Genomic DNA, 22,562 nt, shown 5'->3' on the forward strand with positions numbered 1-22,562 from the left:
CGGACATTCCCATACATTTATTGCCAAAATACCAACGTGGTTTGGTTAAACATTATTTTTGATAGAGAAATGAAACTACAGATACTTTGTCCCCTTACGCAATGACTGGGAAGACCTTAGAGAAAGGCTCCTCCCGAGGCCACGTCCTCGTCACAAAATACAGTAATTACTAAGCATGACGTGATACAAAGCAAATGGACAATTCAGAAAATGTCAATATTTTAGAAACTGATGGCGAGTGTCAACATTTTGCAGCTGCTGGGTTTTTTTCCAAGAAAAGCATTTCTTTCTTATTCAGTTCTAAGCATCGTTCCAATAATGAGAATGTGTCCTAAATCCTGTCTCAGAGATTTTGTTGTCATTTGGTATCTGCAACAGCTCTGCTTTTCAGGCTCGCTAACACAGCTGTGCGAGAAAACAAGAAAAAAAAAAAAGTCAACACAATTTAAACAAGAACTGGTTCCGTGTTCGTTGTCCCATGACACACGCGATTAGTGGCCACTAGAGGGAATGCCGGATTGCTGTTCCCACAGGCCTACTAGGGTAACGCAATTGAAAAGAAAAAAAAAAGAAAATTAAATCACGTACACCGAAATTGTAGTTAGCATCCAAACACACCCGGTATGCAGATGTCATTGGCACATCAGTTTAAGATTTGCCTTTTCCAAGAAGTTTGTCTGTTAGTGAAGTCATTGCCATCTGTAGGCACTGTTTGGAGAGAGACATTACTTTGAAAAACACCCAGTATCTTCTGCACTCTGAACTGGAAACTATTACTTTTTATAAGCAAGTGTAGTTTTAAAAAAAAGGGTAGAAGAGCTAATGTCATGAAATTTAATTCAAAATCTTCTGTGCTTAATGACCAAACAAACTGACCCTTTACTTATCATTTTCCCAGTTCAAAAAGATGAGTTAAACAAGTGCCTTGAGGAAAAATCTTAATACTGAGATTCAAATATTAAGCGACTAGACAGCTTATTATAGTATCACCTGTCTACCCCACATCCCACAAGCTCACATTTTTTCTGTATTTGCAGTTCAGGTTTTTCCTAAACAACTGATACATCTTTATACAAGAAAGATTTTGTGGCATCCTCTCTCTCAAATACATTTTTTAATAAATAGAAAACTGGTAAACCAGGAATCATTTTTTTTACACCACTCCACAATAAAATAATTTTAAAGCTGTGCTTCTTCCCCCTCCCCTTTCTCTATTGATCTCCCTTATGTATCTAAACAGCCTTTAGGCTTTTTGGAGAGATATCTGAGCTTCTGGGGCTTTTAATGAATTTCACTGCTGACCCTGCATCACCAGATGGACGCTTGGCAGAAGACCTGTGCAGGCAGATGTCTCCCTTCTCTGCTTGTGGCACAGCCACTTGCAAGGTAAAACTCACAACTTCTGAAAGCTCCCCCTGCCACAGTGTGGAAGATGGAAAGGGCAGAGGCTGACTCAAGCAGCTACAGAAGATATAAGAGCCTGTCTCAAGTCCCCTCAGATTCTTCAGAACAGGTCTGTTGGCCTAAAGGTTCATACCTTGTTCTGGAGCCCATTTCCACCCTGTTATGTTACTTTTTGAACCCAAAACACACAAAACAAAATAGCTGCACAGATATTTGCTGTGAAGGCTCACAGTTCCCTACAAACACTTAACACAAGTATTAGATGTGAAGCCCAGTCCTCTGAGATTCACTGGCCCAGATTCCAGACAGAGGTTTAGACAAGTAAATACCACTGCTGAATTAGAGCCTTGATATCACACTGGAATCTACAGCATACCCAGAAAGCACAAAAATATGAATCCTACCTAGGACCAAGATTACAACCTTGTAAAGATGAGCGTCTGAATTGTTTTGAGATTCTAAAAAGAGATATGTAACACCTTTCTTATTTTCAAATCTACCTTTTCTTCTTTGCATACAGTCAATTAACATTTACTCAGTGGGATGTAAGAAAAAATGAGTCAATGGACAGGTAGGCCATGAAGTAGATGACAGGAGAAAACTATCAAAGCTTAGTTACTAACCCCCTTGGTTCAAGGCAAATATGTATCATCTAAATTTCAAAATTAAGATTATGTCAATGCCATACTCCTTGAGCTGTATGTCTAGTCTCTAATTAAATCATTACTCCCCCTCCCCACACCCTACCTCGCCTTAGTCCATGCCCAAAATGAATGGGTGCTCAGGGAATGAATCAATACTGTGTAACACACACTGTTGGTAGCTTTGCTGATTCAGTTGCTTCTGCTGTTGTAAGAGGTAGAAAATAAGGTGGGGAACTGGGAAGTGTTAGTTGTGAGTTCCTGTCACATTATGGTTGGCTACCAAGAAGCAAAAAACAATCAGCAGAGCCTACACTACTGGAAAATACTGATTAATTTGCATCTTAGCTATTTACTTCTTAAAATTGCCAGCCACCAAGTTAAGAAATCACAAGGTAGATTTTTACAATTAGTAATATTTCAAAGTCATATTAATAAAATGTTATATATTGGGTTTGTGCCTATCTCCACTTTGAATCCCTCTGGACCAAAGCCAATCCTGCCCTTATGACACAGCTGTTACTGCTGACTCTCTGAAATACAGCATATCATTATTTTAATTCTACTACAGGTGCTTTCTCATCCACATGTAGACAAACACCTCAGTAATTAACTAATACTCCCCCAGACATCAGAGGAACCCTGTTCACCACGGCTTCCACTCTTACCCAGCGTGGCAGCCTCTGCCAGACCCTCTCACACCAGTTTTCTCCTCTCACAATGACTCGGGTATCTCCTAAAGCTATCTGTACTCATTCCCTCTTCTCACAGCTGTTTGTGGCTGACTGCAATGGTGGAAGGCTCCCTTCACCTTCCTAAGGACAACTCTAGGCATGCCCATGCCCACATCTCACTTCTTCAATCTCCTCACAGAAGATGCTGTTGAGAATGAAAAGCTGAAGAACAAAGAACTTGTTCCTCTCAGGAATGAATTCTTCCATTGAGTGCTAGAAGGGAAACTTCACTTGCCTCCTGCAGTCGGCTCAGGGTGTGGAGAAATGGAACAAATAACAGGCCAGAGATGTTTTTTTTTTTTTTTTTCTTCCAAGACAGGTCAGGAATTAATGAGAATTTTATGTAATGTCATTAAGGCATAGATTCCAGTTTTAGCTAAATTTATCACCTACAAAAATAAAGCAAGACAAAAGATGACAATAGTAGTAGGCAAAAAATAAAGGCTTTTCATATCATAAAAACAATCCAGAAGGGTGATAATTAAGAAAACCATCTATCCAAGATCAAAGCTTTCAGAAAAACAACTCAAAAGATTACAGAAGATCTGTAGGTTTCCTTTATGCTGACTGGTAATTTAAAATGCCAGGGAGTGTTTCTGGGCACTGGAATACAATCATCTGCAATGTAACTTGTCTTAGAATTTTTTTGGTAAATGGTAAGGTTTTTTTGCAGGCCAATAGCAAATAATTTTTTGATAGGGCTTGGGAGCTACCATAGGCCAGGGACTGTTCTCAGTCAGCCATCTGTGTATGACCATCCCTTACGGAAAGCTGGAAAAAAGCTTCCACGACAGCTTATAAACGAGCCCAGACAAATACTGGAAAAAACTATGAGTGTTGGTTATTCAGAGCCTTTGTTCTAGAAAATAGTCTCAGGCACATAAGATTTGCTAGGATAGATATAACCATACAGATGAAGCAAAAAACTAAAGGCAGAGTGAGGCTAAAGTTGCTTCAGATAGTCACACCACCTGAATCCACAAGGACAAAGCAACTAAGAGGAAAAGAAGACAGAGCTTTGTGATAAGTTGGATGGCTTTTTCCAAGTAAGACATTTATCAGAACTGAGTTTCCAAAATCTTCAGAGATATGAGGGAGCAGGTCCCAGAGGCTCACTTGGCTGCCAGGACATTAGTCATCCACACAGAGCTGCACAGTGTTATCGTCTCCCAAAACTCCATAGCTGCTCAGCTGAAATAATACAATACCTTCAAAGAAGAAAGGACAAAGTATTCATATCATGCCATGCTGCTATTTTTAGGCTGTCCTAATTTAATTTATGTCAGTAAGAAAAGGTTTAGTCAGCAGATACTGTCACAATGGCCTAGAATAACCTCAGGTCAGAGTTTTTCACATGGTTTTGACTGGGCAGCTTCTTTTGTGTAATAGCTTGGTCTTTGTCTCTTCCCTGTTCCTCCATACACACATATACCTCTACAAGTTCTAAGGAAGAAACACAACCCTACTCAGGGTATTCCCACAGCCATAGCAATGCCAGTACTGCACTCCAGCACATTTTGACTTGCCATCATAGAAGGGACAAGGGTGGGACAAAGGGGATGGGAAAAAGAAAGTTGCTGCCCAATGAACCAGACCCAGCCAGTCACTCCACTTGCCTTACATCTCTTTACTGCCACTGGCTCTTCACATGGCTGTCAGAAGAAAGATCACTTAGAGGGAAAGAGAGAAAGTGGCAAACTGACTTTCAGCAAAGCACTTTGTTCAGCAAAAGCCGTAAGATGCAGTAAGCATCTGGAAAAAAAAAGACTCGGAATTGCCAGTTCTGTGGAGGACGACCAGCAGATACAGATTTTGCACATCTGGGAACCCTTGATATTGAATAAACAATAATGTTTGCCATGAGAAGTGTGTCATAAACTACAAAATGGCACAAGCATGACATAACTATCCCAGAGTCACCTTACAGAGAGCTTAAAGCACCAAACATTTCAAGCAAAACAAAACCAAACCACCAAAACCAAACTACACCATTTCAGCAAGGACCAGAATAGTCTTTACTGAATAAAAAAGACAACATGAAGGAAGAAGATGGAGTGACAGTGGTTTAGGTAGTAATTGGTTTCACAACACTCTTTGGAGGTTTGCCTCAAGACTTCTACAACTGGTCGCTTCTGGATCTCATAAAGGAGATCCAGAAGGGAATGATTTCAGAACTGTTTATTTCAGATGACTTTGAATTAAATCTCATGGAGCACAATGTCATTTGACATTTAAAAAGTGATGGCATCAGCACTAGGACCAAGGAAGTTTGCTTTCCTCAGGGTTTGTGTCTTGTGACTGACTCCAGGGCTGTGGTCAAATTTTTTTTCCCCCTGGTTAAGGCATTTGTAAACAAACACTTGCTGCCATGTGGATTCTCTTTTGCTTAGTAACATGTGAGCCATGAATGCCTCTCCTACAGGATTCCTCTCAGGCTCTTCTCTCCTCACTCAGTGAGGCATAGTTTCAACAAACTAACTGGAGCTTTTTTTGCCTCCCTTTTTTTTTTTTTTTTTCTATTTAGAACTTAACCATCTGTCAAATTAATTTAAATCATGTGCAGAATTATAAATCACTGTTAAGGTTGGTGAGAAAGGAGAGAAACGAACCAACACACAGGTGCCAAGTAATTGCCAAAGTACCATTCCTTTAGTGACCTGGCTACAAACAAGGACAAATCAAGGATACAAATCTTTAATAACCAAAGCACGGACACAGATAGTCTCAAAAGGTAAACCAAACATAGTATTGTTTAAAATTAATAGAATTATCTACCTTTTTTTGAAAGGTCTTTAAAAAAAACCAGTGACTTAGTATGATTTCCTTCTTAGGATGAACAGTCATCACATTTATGACATGAAGTCTGGCATGTCTGAAGTGTATGAACAGATCCAGGAGAGATCCCAAGTGCTGACTGATGAAGGATACAATGATTTAGATGAAACTCAGAAAGTGACAGTTTATTACTGTTGGTTAAGACCCTCTGAACTCATCAACAAAGAAAATTCCAGAAATCCTCCAGTGCCCAAGAGCAACACCATAAACCTGCCACAACATGATGCTGTACTTTGCAACTCCAAAAATCCAAAGCCTCTGATTATCCTGAATTTGTCACTCCACAGCTTTTCCCCAGCTACAAACTACTGAGCAAATCATCAAATACAAAGTAGTTACAACAATTACCACACCAACATGTTGTCTCTTCTGAGTAGGCAGAGCATCCACGTAATTTCATTTATGAAAATCAACATGACGGTGTTAAGAATTATGAATTTTTTTAATAAATGAATATAAATAAGCCTCTTTATGATAATGGAAGTAAAAGACAACAATATCAATCAGCATAGATTTTTATATATAAAAGTGTTGTTTATTGTAAGGAAACTTTAAATATAACCAACAATATTGAAAATATCATGACTGGCATTTATGGCCTTGATTGTAGTTTACTGCCGTACAAGTAATTTCTAGCATTTTTCTTAATCACATCAAGCCAGTGCAAAATATAGGTAGCTTTTAGAGATTAAGCATACAGAATGACAAGAGTGTAGATTTTGGTTACCTGACATTTCCTTCTAGTATAACAGGCTTCTCTTTTTTTCCATAAATCAAAAGTATAAAGGCAAGTTATCATATGTGCAATTATTCACACCAGGTTTCTAGGTTAAAAAAAAAAAAATTACATTTGTAAATTTTGCTCAGATTGTACTTTGTTACGAATCTGACTTATAATTTATACCATACTGTATGATATAAATGATATATTATCATATTATATAATCATAATTTCATATACAGGTATGATTATATAAATTGTCAGAACATATCACTAACTGTAGGGTAATGATTGCATCAACAGACACAAATGTATGGCATTAGAAAAGTCATTATCTAAGAAGGAAAGATGTTATAATTCAGGTGTTTGAAATAGGGCATGAGCAGCCTTCCACCAACTCTTGCAGTGCTATTTTGGCAGAACTACTGCCCATTGCCAGTATGTGCACGAGTTTTCCATGTACATCAACAGACAGGTCAGTAAGCAGTATTAAAATTGGGCTGTGCCTGAAATTTCCAGTCACAGACCCTTGTAAGCAATGAGCCCTGTGAGCCTTATTAGGATGATACTCCCTCTCCTCAGTCTCAGAAGGTATCCCATGCTATTATGGCTGAAGACATTACTTCATGATGACCTACAGGTTTTTGAAAGCAAGACGTTAGGTTTAACGATAACAGACGTGTGCAAAGCTTTGGAAGTACTGATCTTTCAAATTAAAAATACTTTTGCACTTCCTGATAAGGATTTTCAAGGACAAGCTTAGTTTAGCATGGCTTTCAATATCAATCACTTCAGTAATTGACTCTGAACTTTGATAGCTAAGATTAGACTGCAAGAAGAGAGATATACAGAGATCATTTCATTTGAAGCAGGTAAAAGCTTTAACATAAAAGAGGTGAGATCTGAAAAACAATTAACTAGAGAACAAGCATAGATAGAGAAGACAAAATGCATAAATATAAAACAAGGGAGAAGGAAAACAATTGAGGTTATGTATGATTAGGTAGAACATGACAATGACCCATGCCTTTGCTTTGAAAGCATTAAGGTTAATTTGTCAGCTGTCCTCACTCATGTACAGAATGCGTATAACTAATAAAAAATGCAGTTTATTGCAAAGATATACAAGTCCTCTAAATTGCATAAGATAGTACAATGTCGTGCTGAAACATGACATATTAAACAAAGAGGACTTTAAAACAAATTACAAAATGTTAAAAATCAGATTTGGGTCATGAGCGTTACACAAAACGCTTTGTCATGCTTTATCTTACGATTAATCTTGTGATTCACTACATCTGTGATAAATGCAACATAAAATCATGACAACTGTAATAGTCAGAAAGTAATATCTACTGTATATCTTCTGTATTAATACATATAAACACTTTGTGTGCACTAATACTTTCAACATATCACATTCAAACTAACAGTCTTTCCAGAAAAGTTGTAACGTTTTTGAAGAACAGAAGCTCGTTTAACAAGTTCATCACATGTGTGGTTTTTATTTTTAATCTATTCTTTATGGAAATGCTGTGTTAAAGGATTTGATTTTCAAAGGTGCTGTGCTACTACAGGTCGTCCTAAATAGCAGATGGAACCATCAACTCTAAGCACTTTTAAAAATCAAGTCCACAATGTACTGAATTGCTATTTTGTTTACTAGTATTCCCACTGTAATAAGTAAAAAAAAAAAACAAAAAACCGAACAAAACAAAAATAAACAAACAAAAAACCCCCAACCAAAATCAAACCAAACCAAAAAACTCCAAACCCACTCTTAAAATCACAAAAAATGCTTGGCATCTATAGGAAGAGAGACAATTTCTCAGTGGACTAACCACTACTGTGCTATATTCTCATAACAGATCTTGTTGCTCCACTGTTTAGTTCATGCACTGGTATCGGCAATGTCCATGTTTGTTCCAAACAGAGCAACCAGCTGCTCTTCATAGTTTGCAATGTTTCTTTTCAGAATTTCCATACAAGGTCCCAAAAGCCTTTCAAATGCCTGCACGTCCATAACTAAGGGAGAAAAAGAGAAAGAATATGATGTGCTCATCAGTTACAGACATTATACATGATATTTATGACATTCCAGTGTAAAATTTTAAATTACAACAAAACAGATACTACTGTATAATTAGGAGCTAAACATCAGACCCTGGAAAGCTATGTATGCAAAGGGTTGTCTATGAGCACAACTCCTATGGTCTTCACTTTTCCTGTGCCTGAGACAACACTGTCATGGAATGATTAAATTAACAGCTGGTGAAGACAAACAATTTTTTAAGAGCTTAAATCATGGTGATAAAATGGGACAGGATTTTTCAGAGTTATTTTTTAGATGAATCAGTCTACTGAGAAAAGAAGTACTTTTACCTTTCTGCAGACTATAAGACATTAATCTGATAGCTATAAATGGTTTGCAGCAATACTCTGCACTGTCCTAAAACAATTTTTAATTCCATACAATCAGAGAAATGTTGGAGAATTGTCTTTATTAGTATTTATAAATTGCAAATAATTTTTGCAACTAAATAACGTAAATAGAAATGCACAGCAATAGCTGATGTACTTAAACAGCCTTATTTAGTTAAATGTAATTAAATCTTATATTCTGGAGAAAGATACAAATAAAACCAACCAAATAGATTATGTATCATTTTATATCAGATGTAAAATATTATTGAACAATACCTAAACATTTGACAGTGCCAAGAGCAAATGCAGAAGCAGCTCGTGGTTTGTTAGTTACAAGAGCAAGTTCTCCAAAATATTGTCCTCTTGAGCATCGAGCTATTTCAACTGCTCCATTCTCTTCTAGATCTTGTTTGCCCTGAAATATCATGTAAAAAAAGAAAGAAGATTATGGGTATGAGGGAGAGACTTGCGGAACTCAGGATTGAACAAGCAAAGCTAGTGGCAATAGACACCATTTAAGACTTAAAATACATCAAGATTAAAATTAAAAAAAAGTTCAATGTTTTAGGGATGTTTACCTTCCTTGTCATTATAATCCTTACTTCTCCAGATTCTACAATGAAGAAAGAATCAGCCAAGTCACCCTGCGCAAGGCAAAAATAAAGTGAGTAAAGGAAATGTAGTTTCCCTTCTAGTTTCGTTAACATTAAAATATTTGCAACCAGTGCCTTGGAGCTCATCTTTTTGATAGCTGTTGCAAACTGGCACATAATCAAAACATCTATACAGAACTGCCAGCAAGGACTTTTCATAGAAAGACATAGGTGACTGTGACTTACACATAAACCAGAAAACCCGTGTTAAGGAAGATTTTTAGGATCCTTACTACTGTTTCTCCACTTCTGTATTTCTTCCAAATTATTGCACTTACTGAGTTTCCAGTATAAAAAGCCTCCAAGGGCTATCTGATATCCAGTATTTATCCTGGGGCAAGACAATCTCAGTTGCCTAGTCTGAAGAGTTTATTTCTGCATTCTTTTCCAAAAGATGTTCAAAATATTACCATATTTTAACAATAAAAACAAGTTAAGTCTTCAGAGCTCCTCATTGGAAGCACATTTATATAGTTTGAATGTCTAAGTATACTAAAAGTGTTGACTCCTTTATTATACCAAGAGGGCTGTTTTTCAAAGTACTGTAAGTGAAAAGTTAGCTTTTGAAACAGAATAATCACCTCTCTTAGATGTCAGATTCATTGGTTTTGTTTAGGTGAGAAAAAAAAAAAAGTTTAAAAGTATGCATTGTCTATAGATAACATGATTACTGTTATCTACTGGGAAAGAAAAACTAAAACTAGAAATAAACTGTACCTGAGCAATGATTTGTTCTCCATCTTTGTACACTTTGGTACCAATCACATCAACCACTTTTAAACGCTCAGACATCTTCATTTAAAAAGAGAAAATGTAGAAATATTTAGTTAACATTATTATACTATATATTTAGAAAGCACTTTCATATTTTCTTTTCATGAATCTTTGCACAGAATACTGTATCTTGATTCTCCTGTTTTGATAACCATTAAAAAAAGAACTGCTGAACAGTGTTCCAGAAGGTATATTAGTTTCAATAGCCAGGTATTTTGATAGAGCTTCCATTTCTGTAAGAAGTCTATATATCCCAAGTCTTAAAAAAATATTTAAGTAGAATATTAACAATAATTCTTTATCCCAAATTTAGAAAACCCAAAAGCAAGCAAACTTTTATTGTGGAGAAATTTTGAATTCCAAATTTCAAGTCTTCAAAAGCAGAATCTTATCCGACACCTCTGATACAGCCATGAAAATAATTCAACAGAAATCTTACTTCTAAAGATTTAAGGAATGGCAATGACTCAATAAAACTTTCATACATTCTTCTCTTTTTGGCATTATTTTTTACAATGATTCTTCGGAATGTTACCCTGTCCTGAAAACACAGAAAGAAAAAGAGAGTTTATTAACAGAAAAAAATGTGTGTACTAGAAAATACTTTAGAAATGGCTGAATATGTTCAAATTACGCCACTTTAGTCACTCAGTATAGCTGTCAAACTGGCAGCTGGCCAGTGTCTCCCTACAGTCAGTTGGAACAGATTCCTCTAGGGGTCATTCAAGAGCTCCTCAAGTTAAGCTCCTGATCTGATTCAAGAAAAATCTCTGCCCTTTGGCAGAGAGTACATGCTGAGTTCACACAGAGGGTAGAGAGTTTACATTAAACTGCAAGTGCTGAGTGTGTGATTTAAGATATTTACGAAATCTTCAGTATTCAAATGTTTCATTTAAAAAGTTTATTCATTATCCTGAGGTCCCATACATATTGATAGGTACTCCAAGAGGATTTTATATTATTATATAAAGAAAATCAAAATACATGGCTCTGAGTCTTGGGTCACAGTCCACTTTCTGCTGTTTCAGCAGAACAAGATTCACTGCTGCCCTAAACAGTCAACTGTACATTCCTTAATATATGGCCATGCAAGTGAACCAGACAGATGGAAAAACTACATAAATGCTGTTTTCTTCTCTTGAGTTCCTATGACTGTATCCTGGTGACAGAGGGGAAACACACTGCAAGCCTTCACTGATACAGGTGGGACTTACTGGCCAATACAATCCAATCCAATTTAAAGCCATTCTTCCAGTGTCCTTACACAATCCCAAAAGTCATGTGGATTAAGCTGGCAGAAAACCACGTTTGACTTCAATGGGAAAATGTAATCTTGGGATCAGTCACTAGATTGAAATGTACGTCTTGAAGAAGATGGCCACTGCAGTTTTACTCTCGGTAAATTCTATTACTGTTGTCAAAGATCCAGGTCGTGCAACCTCATACTGGGAACTTTACTCTGGAACCAAAGGTGTTTCCAATCAAGATTTGGGGAAAAAGAAAACGATATGCCATTGCCAATTGATAATTATAATTAAAATAATTAAAAAAAAAAAAAATCAGTGTTTTTTTTAAGCCTCAGATTTGCATCTGCAGATTCTGAAAAGAAACCTCAGCATTGTGTTGGGAGTTCTCAGAATTTTTAGAATTAAACTTCCTGAAATTTTGAATTTTTTAAAATGCTGATAATAGCATGCCAGTACAATTTACATAAAATAGTTTTTTTAAAAATAGCTTAAAACAAGTGTTCCACTTACCAAACCCCAGATGGCACCAGGAGAGGTAGCTATAATTGTAGCTGCTCTGGGCGTATTGTACATTAAGGCCAACTCACCAAAACATCCTCGGTTATCATAGGTTCCAACACACCTCCCAACACCATCGCATTTTACATAAATATCATATGTACCTCTGTTAATAAAATACATAAATACAATTACAGTCCAGCCCTGGTCTTTGCTAAGCTGCCTCTCACTATATTTTTTATACTGTGAATTCCAAAGATAAAGTATTTGAAATATACATTCGCTTGTTTAAATGGTATTAAATACCTTGTAGAGACATCTCAATGACTTCTATAAATAATAAAAGTGGTCTCTTTATAAAGGGAAGGATAGAGCTATTAGTTTTTACATTAACTCAGTTTAAAGATAGACTGGATGTACAGTGATCTATTGATCATCAGAACTTATTAAAAATTAAGATTTAACTTACAATCTGTTTCTTAATTTCACTTTAACCACACTAAACACAAATGTCACAAGTCCTTGTAAAAATTATGACAGGATCACTGAAATAGTAATACAAGTTATTTAACATTTTACATATTTTACAGTAGCAATTTATAATGAAATAAATAAAGGAGAAGCAAGAAACAGAAGAAATATACCTGAAAAGCAACATAAGATTATGAAATAAAAATATACATTTGTTTAATATATTGCGCATTTCTCCTCCTCAGCATTAAATTAGTAACTTTTTTTTTGCTTTAGGAATGCAGTAAAATATGGTATCGTGTAAAACATGATGTTACCACCCCCACTGGTGCTGAGCCATCATTTTGTTCAGTGCTGAATATTTGCATGCTATGTGTTGATAAATCACGTGAACGTAATGCAAAAATCTGTGCAATTATTTCACTGATAAGGGACATAGAGGTGATTCACTGCACCTAAAAACTGCAAGGCTGACAGAATATTGTGAAGTCCCTGCAGCCTTTTGCATAAGAGGTGACAAACTGTAACCTCACAAAGCTGAAAAATACTGTCTTTCCACACAGAGTCCTGACACACTTCCATGATCTTCTGATTTAATATTTCAGGTACAAGGGGCCTACAACAATCATCTTGTCCAACCACCTGACCACTTCAGGGCTCCCAAAAGGTAAAGAATATTATTAAAAGAATTGTACCGATTGTACCACTTCTTACACACCGACAGCCTTGGAGCATCAAACAACCTATCTGGGAAGCCTGTCCCAGTGTTTGACCACTCGGTAAAGAAATGCTTCCCAATATCAAATCTGAACCCCTTCTGGCACAGCTTTGAACCATTCCCATGAGTCTCACCACTGAATACCAAGAGAAAAGCTCAGCATCTCCCCCTCCACTTCCTCTGCTCAGGAAGCTGCAGAGAGCAATGAGGTCGCCCCTCAGCCTCCTTTTCCGGACACATTCAAGTAACTTCATTCTAAATTGTGGGGCCCAAAACTGCACACAGTGTTCAAGGTGAGGCCACACCACCACTGAATACAGTGGGATAATCACGATTTTTGACCACCTGGTTGTGCTGATATACACTGATCAAGAAATGCCTTTGCACTTCTTTTAGAGTTCTAGCACAGTATTCCTATCAAACACTTCCAGAGATCATCACTGTGTTAGCCTAAAACTACAGGTACTATTAAGAAAAGGTGATTTGGGACAGCCTGGCTGGAGCCTGTGCCAACAGACTAGTGAAGGATGACAAAATAAATGCTCTTCCTAGCTCACTGATTTCAACAGTAATGATTATCTTAGTTACCTGCTTTTTCCATACAGATCTCCAAATGAAAAGTAAAGACTTAGCTCCTCAAGGTTTAATAATATTCATGTGAGCAAGAAAATCTACAGTTAGCACTGAAAAGCAGTAAGATTTCAAATACTGAGCTGTAAAACTTTTCGTATTGTGTTTTGTGTTAGATCTCTTTCCATGTTAAAAAAAAAAAAAAAAAAAGAAAGACACAAACCAAAAAACCCACCTTTGGGATCTAGCGATACATAACAGGAACATGTTTCCATATGAAAAAAATCTACTGCCTTTTAGAAACTGCTCTCCACAGCTCAGACAAGAGCCATACTGGTTCACGTGTGCTCTTTTTTTTTCTCCCATGCAAATATATGTAAGAGTTAAATACAAGTTCATAGAATGTAAGTCTTTCTCAGTGACTTTTGCATAATACTGTGTGCTATAATGAGACACAGCAATTCACCTGTCAATGACGTAGAAGTTGTCACCGTCATCCCCTTGATCAATTACGTGTTCCCCTCCTTCAACCAGCTTTTCAAACATCGCATCTAACACCTGAGACATCTGTTCCTGTTTCAAAGAACACGAAGACAAGAAATTATCATCTGCTTTTAAACTTTGCTCTTCAAATTAACTCACTGGCCAGCTTCCCAATATGCAGATAAAAAATGTTAACGGGTGGAAAATATTCATGCTGCAGAAATGTGTGGATCAACAGAAAGACAGTTTTATTTAGTATTCAGTGTTATCTTTTTCCTCTTGCAGTGTTCAGAGAGCAGGTTCCCTTCTTGTCCTTGCAAGTAATAATACTTGCAAGTACTACTAATGACCATCCAAAGAGAGAACTTCACCCTTCTCAACTGAGTAACATTATACCATTGAAAGAAAAAACTGTATCTCTTATTTCATGTGATAGACTTACCTGATTTTGTCTTCACAACTATCTTACAGAATTCAAAGTTTCAAAATGATTGTAAAGTATTTTGAAAATCTAAATTATATAATACCTGCAAAATGTTGAGCCAGATGTAATAATAAAGGTCTGCAGTGCTTTGGTTAAGTATGTAAATGCTGGACTCCTTGGGAAGTAGAAATTAACACACAGCTATAAAACTACCTAGTTAATCTGAATGGAATACAAATGTTTAGAGAGAAATGTTAAATGACAACAAAATGTGACCATCTGAATTATTACTGTCTAATAACAAAACCAAATCACTAATTACATAATTTGTGCTGTTTGGTGTAAATTTGCTAAAACTTGACTATTCACATCTAAAAGAACCAAACACAGCTCATTGCAGATTAAGAACATGGCTTCTAAAAAGATAACTTAAAAATTTAAATTTTATTTTCAGTTTATCCCACAATATACCTAAAATTCTATCAATAACCACAAGATTATACTTTACTTTTTGAAACTTATTAAGTATGTAACATTCTGGAAAGAGCACGTTCTAGTGAAAACCATGGTAAAGAAAAGCCTGTATATTTGCATTTTACAAGGGTTCAATTAGTAGCATTTCCAACCACTGAAAGATGGATGGCATTTGGCTTTCTGGAGACAACCAGTCTAAGCCAGCCCTGTAGAGTCTTTTTGCAGCCCACAGACAGAGATAACCATACAAGATAGCTCAGAATGAATTTCATCCTTGTGCTGTTGAATTTCTTCATTTACTGAAAGCTTTTAAAAACATCAGCAGTACCATGTTATCCAAGTCTTTTTGAAAAATGGAAGCTAAATACAATTATACTTCACAGAGTTCACTGTGTGTGGGCACAAAGAACAATGGAATGGCAGCATCCATCCTTCATACAGCCAATCATGGTAAAGTACAGTAAGACATCATGCAGCCCTCCCAGGCCAGCAAAGAATCATTTACCTATGTCTCTATTTAGTTGTACCTTTGTCAGTATAGACAGGTATGTATTTACAAAAAGAAGGATCATTGTAGGTATCAGTGAATATAGTTCATTTCAGAGAGAGAAAAGTGTCGGGGGGTGCCACTGGGAGAGACTGCTTCCACCCTCTGTAAGCTACCTGTTTATGTTTAAGTTTGTCCAGAAGCGTCTCGTTCATCCATGCAGGCCTCCTGGCATTCTTCCCTGCTTTTCTCTTTGTAGGGTTGCATTGTTCTTGAGACTGGAGGAGACAATCCTTGCGTATCATCCAGCTCTCTTGGGTCCCTCTTTTCTCCAGGGCATCCCTCCATCCCATGGCACTGTACCAAGTTGATCCTTCAAGAGATCAAAGTCTGCTCTCCTGAAGTCCAGGGTAGTGAGCTTGCTGCTAATCCTCCATGTTGCCCCAAGGATCTTGAACTCCACCACTTCATGATCACTGCAGCCCAAGCTGCCCTTGAACTTCACATTCCCCACCAGCCTCTCCTTGTTGGTGGGAACAAGGTCCAGCATAGCAGCTCTCCTTGTTGGCTCCTCCTCACTTGGAGAAGGACATTAACATCAGTGCATTCCAAGAACCTCCTGTATTGCTGTGTTGTCCCTCTGACAGATGTTGGGCACGGCTGAAATCCCCCATGAGGACCAGGGAACGCGAGGCTGCTCCAATCTGTCTGTAGGGGACCTCGTGTGCTCAGTCTTTCTCATTGAGGAGCTGTAGGAGACCATCACTGTAATGTCACCTGTCCCTGCCTTCCCTTTAATCCTGACCCATACACTCTTTGTCAGCTCCTCATCTATCCGCAGGTGGAGCTACATGCACTCCAGCTTATCACTGACAAAGAGATCAACACCGCCTCCTTGTCTCCTCTTCCTGTCCCTCCTCAAGAGCCTGCATCCTTCCATTCCAACACTCCAGTCATAGATGTCCCACCGTGTTTCTGTGATGCCAGTAAGGTCACAGCCCTGCATAAATAAAGTGTGTGCCAGCCTGTTGTATTGCCATTCCATAGCTGAAATGCACAGAATTGTGTGCATGTTTACAATTAGTTACAAAAAACATGATGAGATTCAGAAGAACAGAGCCCTAGACAGGAATGACAACTGGTTTACCAAGGACATCCCCCTGGAATAGTGTGTGTTTCCATCACTCCTGCCAGGTCAAGTGAAAAACAGTAACTAAACACTCTCCTATCTTCGTATCACACAAAAAATTGTCCTCCAGATGCATGTTGTTTTATTTGAAAATAGCATGTTAACCTCAATTTCTCTCCAGTCAACAAAACAAACATAACAATCACATCTCAAGACAATTCCTTGAAAAAAAAAAAGTCAGTGAGATAATGGACATTAAGTATAATTTAAACTACATTTTATTTAGTAAAAACTTACACAGATTAAAAATCCAGTCACTTGTATGTCCTTGCAAGACAGATTTTGATTCATTCAGGAGAGCTGGTAGACCATGGCATGTCCTTCTCAAATGTCAAAGGCTCTTTTAACTGCCAAACTACCAAGTGCTTTCCTACTGCTGTGCCAGGTAAATGTCTTCTTAATATCAGTTTACAAATTTACTGTGAGCTATTCTGTAAAGGAAAAAGGACAAAGTTCTCCACACTAAACTCAAACACTGGGGCTTCCAAGAAGCAGTGATGTTCAAACTGCCGATATAAACATCTGTTGTTTGACAAAGTGCTACCTGAATCAATGAAGACACTGTAGATAAAAATCAAAAGTAGGACATAATCATCACTAGTAGTCATGACAATGACAAATACAGAAATGTCGTGGTTTTGCCCACCAGCCCATCCCTGGGGCTGAGGATGGTTTTGTCCAGGTAATTTCCGGACAAAAAGGCCAATCAAAAGTCCAGTGATGCCTTTGCTAATTACATCTTTAAGAAAACAGAAGAGAAGGTTGTTGGCGCAGTTGAAATTAGGGGCAGCAGCCATGTAGGGGAGAGGAGTAGCGGGCCTGAGCAGGGCCAGACTCCCTCCTCCCCCAGCTTGGGCCAGGGTGGGGGGAGCAGGTGTAGCACTGAAGTCTTCCCTTCTCTCTTGTAAGAGAGTGAAGAAAAAAAAGTTTAAAAGACGAACTGCTTGGACAGAAACTGCTGTGGAAAAATTCCAGCGAAGAGATAAGGGACCTCCAAAGTCAAAACTAGCAGCCGGAGGAGAGAGAAGAAAAGTTTGAAGGGGGGAGAGCTGCTTCTTCCCCCTTTCGCTCTCTCTCTCTTCAGCAGGGAAAAGACTGAAAAGTAAACCCTGCTACTTGTAAAAGTTTGTTGGAGTAAGGAGACCCCCCCATGCAGGTGATAGAGGAGTCTGCAGATGCACCAAAGAGAACCGAGACTTCATGAGAAGGACTGAAGTGAGGCAGAGTCCTGGTGGAGATTTGTAACCCTGAGGGAAACCTGTGCTGGAGCAGTGACGACTCAGGTGGGATACTGGGATCCGTGTGTGTGTAGATCCATACTGCTGTTGAAGATTTTGTGACCCTGAGAAATCTCATGCTGGAGTGAGACGGCCCATGTGAGATGTTGGGATCCGTGTGTGTGTGGATCCGTGCTAGACCCATGCTGAGAAGTCTATCAAGGACTGTTCTCCCATGGGGAGGGACCTCCATAGGAAAACAGGAGTGAACTCCTAAGCCATTATTCCCTGTAACCCCGTGGAAGAAGATCCATAGTAAGCAAGTGTCCCCTTGCAAGCCTATGGAAGGAAGACCCTTCGGGACCTGGGTAACCCCCAGCCTTCAGTCTTAGCCCAGGAGGGGGGTAAGCCCAGCCCTGGAAGCCAACACAGAGCGAGAAAGAGAGAAAAAGTTCCAGCTGCAACGAGAATACTGCTGCTACTGAAGATCTATTACTAGAGAGAGAGCTGAAACTCCGAAAATAGAGAATGAGACTACTTCTTCTCCTTGGACTAGTATAAAAGGGGAAGAAGTATTTCTGTAAATATATAGCACTTCAACTTGAGTAGAAATTGTTGTAGATATAGTTCTTTAGTTTTTAATTTATTAGTAGTTTTTGTTTTACTAGTAATAAATGTTTATACTATTTTCCCCAAATCCCATCTCTCTTTTGTCTGCAAAAACCTTCTCTCAACTAGTAGTAATTGCAAATTGACCCAGAGCAAAAGCACGACAAGAAAATAAATTCTGAAAATTTTCCTTTCCCACTATTCAAGATAAGGAATTCGAGAGATAGAAGGAACAGCTACATTTCTACAATTAAAATGATGTGGTGTCTAAGAGCAAACCAACACCATCCTAATCTGGCATTTGACAGGAGCCAGTAAAATCCAGATATTAAGATGGGTGCAATAAATCTCTAAAGTAATGGATGGTATGTTGGGATTATATATGCTTGGAAATCCCCCCAAAAAAGGATGAGTGTGCTGCTGGAGGTAATCTCAGTTCATTTCCCTCTTAGATCCAAGACATCCTGCACAATGAAGTGGGCATAAGATTGCCTTGTGCTTTAGTAAAACAGTAGCAACAAGACTTGCCTATCTCATATGACTTGCAAAAAATTAAAATGCTCTGAGACACAACCATAAGACTATCATGAGAACAAAGTGAATCCACATTTCTTTTATTGTCTCTGAGTTCATAAACCACTTTATTCTTTCCTCCTACAGCCATTTTACTAAAATGAGCCCCAGTTAAAAATGGCATCCTGCCGGCCACCTTATCCTCACTATGTGCAATGTAAAATATCAATGAATTAATATTTCACATGATATTAAGAAGTCAGTGAAGCAGACAGAATACCAAAATAGGGAGCAAGAGATGGGGAGGGTGGGAGGAGCGGGAGAAAGATCAGGAGAAAATGTTGGTAAAACAGGCAAGAAAACCATGGGAAGAAAAGGACTTCTTAATCAACAAGGCAGGACCTGGTAGAGGAAGAGTGGATTACAGAATTCATGTCTACAGCTCTTTGCATTTGTTTTTCACAACAAAACCATGTACATACACTCCTTAGAAGTCTGATATAAATGTCAGCAGCAATACTGATCCAGTTCAAAATATTTAGTTCCCCTGGGTAATATCTACTCGTAAACTAATCAAATGGCATTTATTTCTTCACTATCAAAGAATTTACTTTGTATTTCAATGTATAATCAATATTTTCAAGCAATAATATTTTTCTTGAGAATATACCTTGACCTTTCTCCACATGTGTTAAATTAGTATTCTGCCTCTCAAAATACCATGCACATGCCCATCAATCAGGCTCAGTAATACATTTCATACTTTGTAACTAGCCCTGTGAGCAAATTGGCTGATTCTTTTTTGAACTTTGTTAAAAAAAATTTTAAAAGAGCAGAAATAGTTCAGAGTTGCAAATAGTTTCCAAAATTCTTAAGCCAGATATGGAGGTACCTCACACTGTGCAGTTCTTTTGCAGAACGTCTTCAACAGTTGATTAGAGAATCACAGAATAATTTAGGTTGGAAAGATTGAAAGATTGAGTCCAACCATTGCCCAGCACTACCAAGTCCACCACTAAACCATGTCCCCATGGACCACATCTACACATCCTTTAAATACCTCCAGGAATGGTGACTCCATCACTTTCCTGGACAGTTTCTTCAAACACTTTGACAACCCTTTTGGTGAAGATCTTCTGTCAGCAGTTACCAGGAATGCTTTGGTCTTAACTGTAAGAATCCACTATTCATAAAGCAGTTACATTATGCTCTCTTTCATCTTCCTTCAAGTTAATCAGTTCTAATTGATTAATCAATATTTGTGCTGTCTTACACTAATTCCCCGGGTACATGAGTGGCAATATGCCCAGAAATTGCTACTGTATATTTGTGAACAATATGTATAATTTATTACCTTTTATAAAAGGATCAAGACCTATTTTAAATATTCTCTATAAGCATTAGCAGAGCAAAGCTCTCCAACACAAAATTTCCCTGAAAGAGAATAGATGATCTAACACTGCTTCTGAATTTCTGCAAAAGAAAGGATTTAAACTTTAAGTGCAAGGGCGCGGCACAGATTTGATGGTACCAGTCCACCGAGCCACATTTTACTCTGATAAAAGGTTCCTCAGGTATTTTAACTGCTGCCCTACTGGCCATAAAAGCCAAACCAAATAGCCTGTCAATCACCCCAGCAAATTTTCCTCTTAAGAGACAAACCCAACAGAACAACAACTTCAAATTGCATTGTAAAAAGGAAGAGTAGAAGGCTGCCTAGGACGCTATATGAGCTGCTGCTGGTATTCCTCCTGGTGATAAAACAGTTGTTAGGCTGAACAGGGAGAAATTACAGTAATAGGGACTTAGGGCTTGTCCTCAGTAATGGCTCAAGACATTTGGTCACCATCTTGTTTTCTCCTTGCTGGCTTACACAAAGTGGAAGTGGAGGGGAAAGAGGGCATGCAGCTTCTGATTCCACTGCTAGTAACCTCCAGCATGTGGAGCACAAAGGAGGTGGTCTGGTAACATGCTCTGTGCATGCAGGTAGAATAAGCAGCCTGGCACACCATGGCAAACCTAGAACAAAAGTAATATGGTTTCTGGCAATGGGGTGGCAAGCAACTGAGAAGAACAATAAATGATACTCTGGTCTAAGAGGAAGAGGTTTTTCTGGGAAGAAGAGCAGGAAGAGATGCTTTAGAAGAGGAATGAGTTAATCTAATACAGGATACATTAACAGCATGGGAAGAAGAATACAAACATCTGAATAGACCTTCCTCTTCTAATTCACTCATCCACATGGTTCTGCTCCTAGAATTTCTCAATTCTTTTCTGATCTGGTCCTCTAAAACTAGCCAAACACCTCTGCAAAACCTTTTTCCCTCATCTTGTTGCAAATGCCTGTTTCAACCAATATTTTTCTCTTCCTGTAATTTTTTCAATACTATTACACACTAGCTAAAACTGATACTGAGTAACAGCAACTAGATGGGAAGGGAGTAAGCCCTCATAAAGGCAAAAAGATTGCTAACATATCAATTCTTTAAAAGTATTTTCTATTTAAGGGAGTTGACTCAGGAGTGCCCTGCTGAAGTCACATTCACTGACCAGTCACACCCTCATCAATCTACAAAGCAAAAGAAAGTTTCAAGAAAATTCAAGTAACTTCACAGACTTCGAGGAATTTATAAGAGTTGACCTTTAAAACATCAATGTTGCTCAGGGAAATGTACCCAAACTGGTGTTCCTTTACAACCACAGCCAATATGTGAAATATTGATATTTTTAAACAATTTTGTGCAAGTTTACTGGTCTGATATTCAAAAACCGCTATAGGTAAATGCAGGCTCAAGACAGTGTTGTGTGTAATTGTCTCAAACTCTGAAGGTTATCTTTTTTTCCTCTCTCTTATTTAGTGTCATGTTCAAATAGTTCTGCTGTTCTTTCATTTTATGTGATGGCTCTTGTCTGTTCAGATGACACCCTTATCTTATCCTTCCATTCAAATTACAATACAGTGTGCGAGGATGGGATAAAATTTTAAGAAAATGTGGACTCCACTGAGCATCATGTACTGAATGCATGCTGTAAGACATTGTTATTCTGTATTTGAGAATGGTGTTTGACACCCTGCTAAAAGGCCATCCAGGAAAAGCCATTAAGTGCTTTATGTTGTCTCTACCTCCATAAATGATTTCTGAAACAATGAATTTCATACACAGAACTACAGCAGAAAGGGGATGAAGTTCAGTGCAAGGAAAAAAAAAACACAATGGGGGAGTGGGAGATGCTATCAATACAAAACTTGACTTTTGTTCCAGAGACTTGAGCTTTAGCAGCTGAAGATATTATCTCTCTCCAAGATGAAGGAGGTTTTTGCTAAGACACCACTCTGCAAACTGCAGCAGCTCTCATGCTGCAGGGTGGAGAAGCAGAGGTGAGGAAGAAAGCTGGCATAGGAACATTTAAATTACTGCAACTACAGTGGCAGAGCCCTTGAGTCACTGCCTAGAAGAAGAACAAGAAGGAGGAGT

The 22,562-nt window shown here is 38.1% G+C and overlaps 1 protein-coding gene across 1 annotated transcript in view; it reads right to left on the reverse strand.

Moving 5' to 3' along the window:
* Positions 1 to 6,126: 6,126 nt before the first annotated feature.
* Positions 6,127 to 22,562, reverse strand: part of PRKAR2B (protein kinase cAMP-dependent type II regulatory subunit beta) — an 85,136-nt gene continuing 68,700 nt past the window's right edge. Inside the window, exons 5-11 of the mRNA XM_027890112.1 lie at positions 14,157 to 14,263; positions 11,944 to 12,097; positions 10,626 to 10,727; positions 10,130 to 10,204; positions 9,338 to 9,403; positions 9,036 to 9,174; positions 6,127 to 8,360 (exon numbers count right to left, since the gene is read on the reverse strand). Of these exons, the coding sequence (XP_027745913.1) occupies positions 8,227 to 8,360; positions 9,036 to 9,174; positions 9,338 to 9,403; positions 10,130 to 10,204; positions 10,626 to 10,727; positions 11,944 to 12,097; positions 14,157 to 14,263 (777 nt within the window). The 3' untranslated portion in view covers positions 6,127 to 8,226. The remainder of the gene's footprint in view (positions 8,361 to 9,035; positions 9,175 to 9,337; positions 9,404 to 10,129; positions 10,205 to 10,625; positions 10,728 to 11,943; positions 12,098 to 14,156; positions 14,264 to 22,562) is intronic.

Source organism: Empidonax traillii, unplaced genomic scaffold, assembly GCF_003031625.1.
Source record: "Empidonax traillii isolate 1590-97213 ecotype Southwest subspecies unplaced genomic scaffold, ASM303162v1 scaffold277:size2070623, whole genome shotgun sequence".
Lineage (NCBI taxonomy): Eukaryota > Metazoa > Chordata > Aves > Passeriformes > Tyrannidae > Empidonax > Empidonax traillii.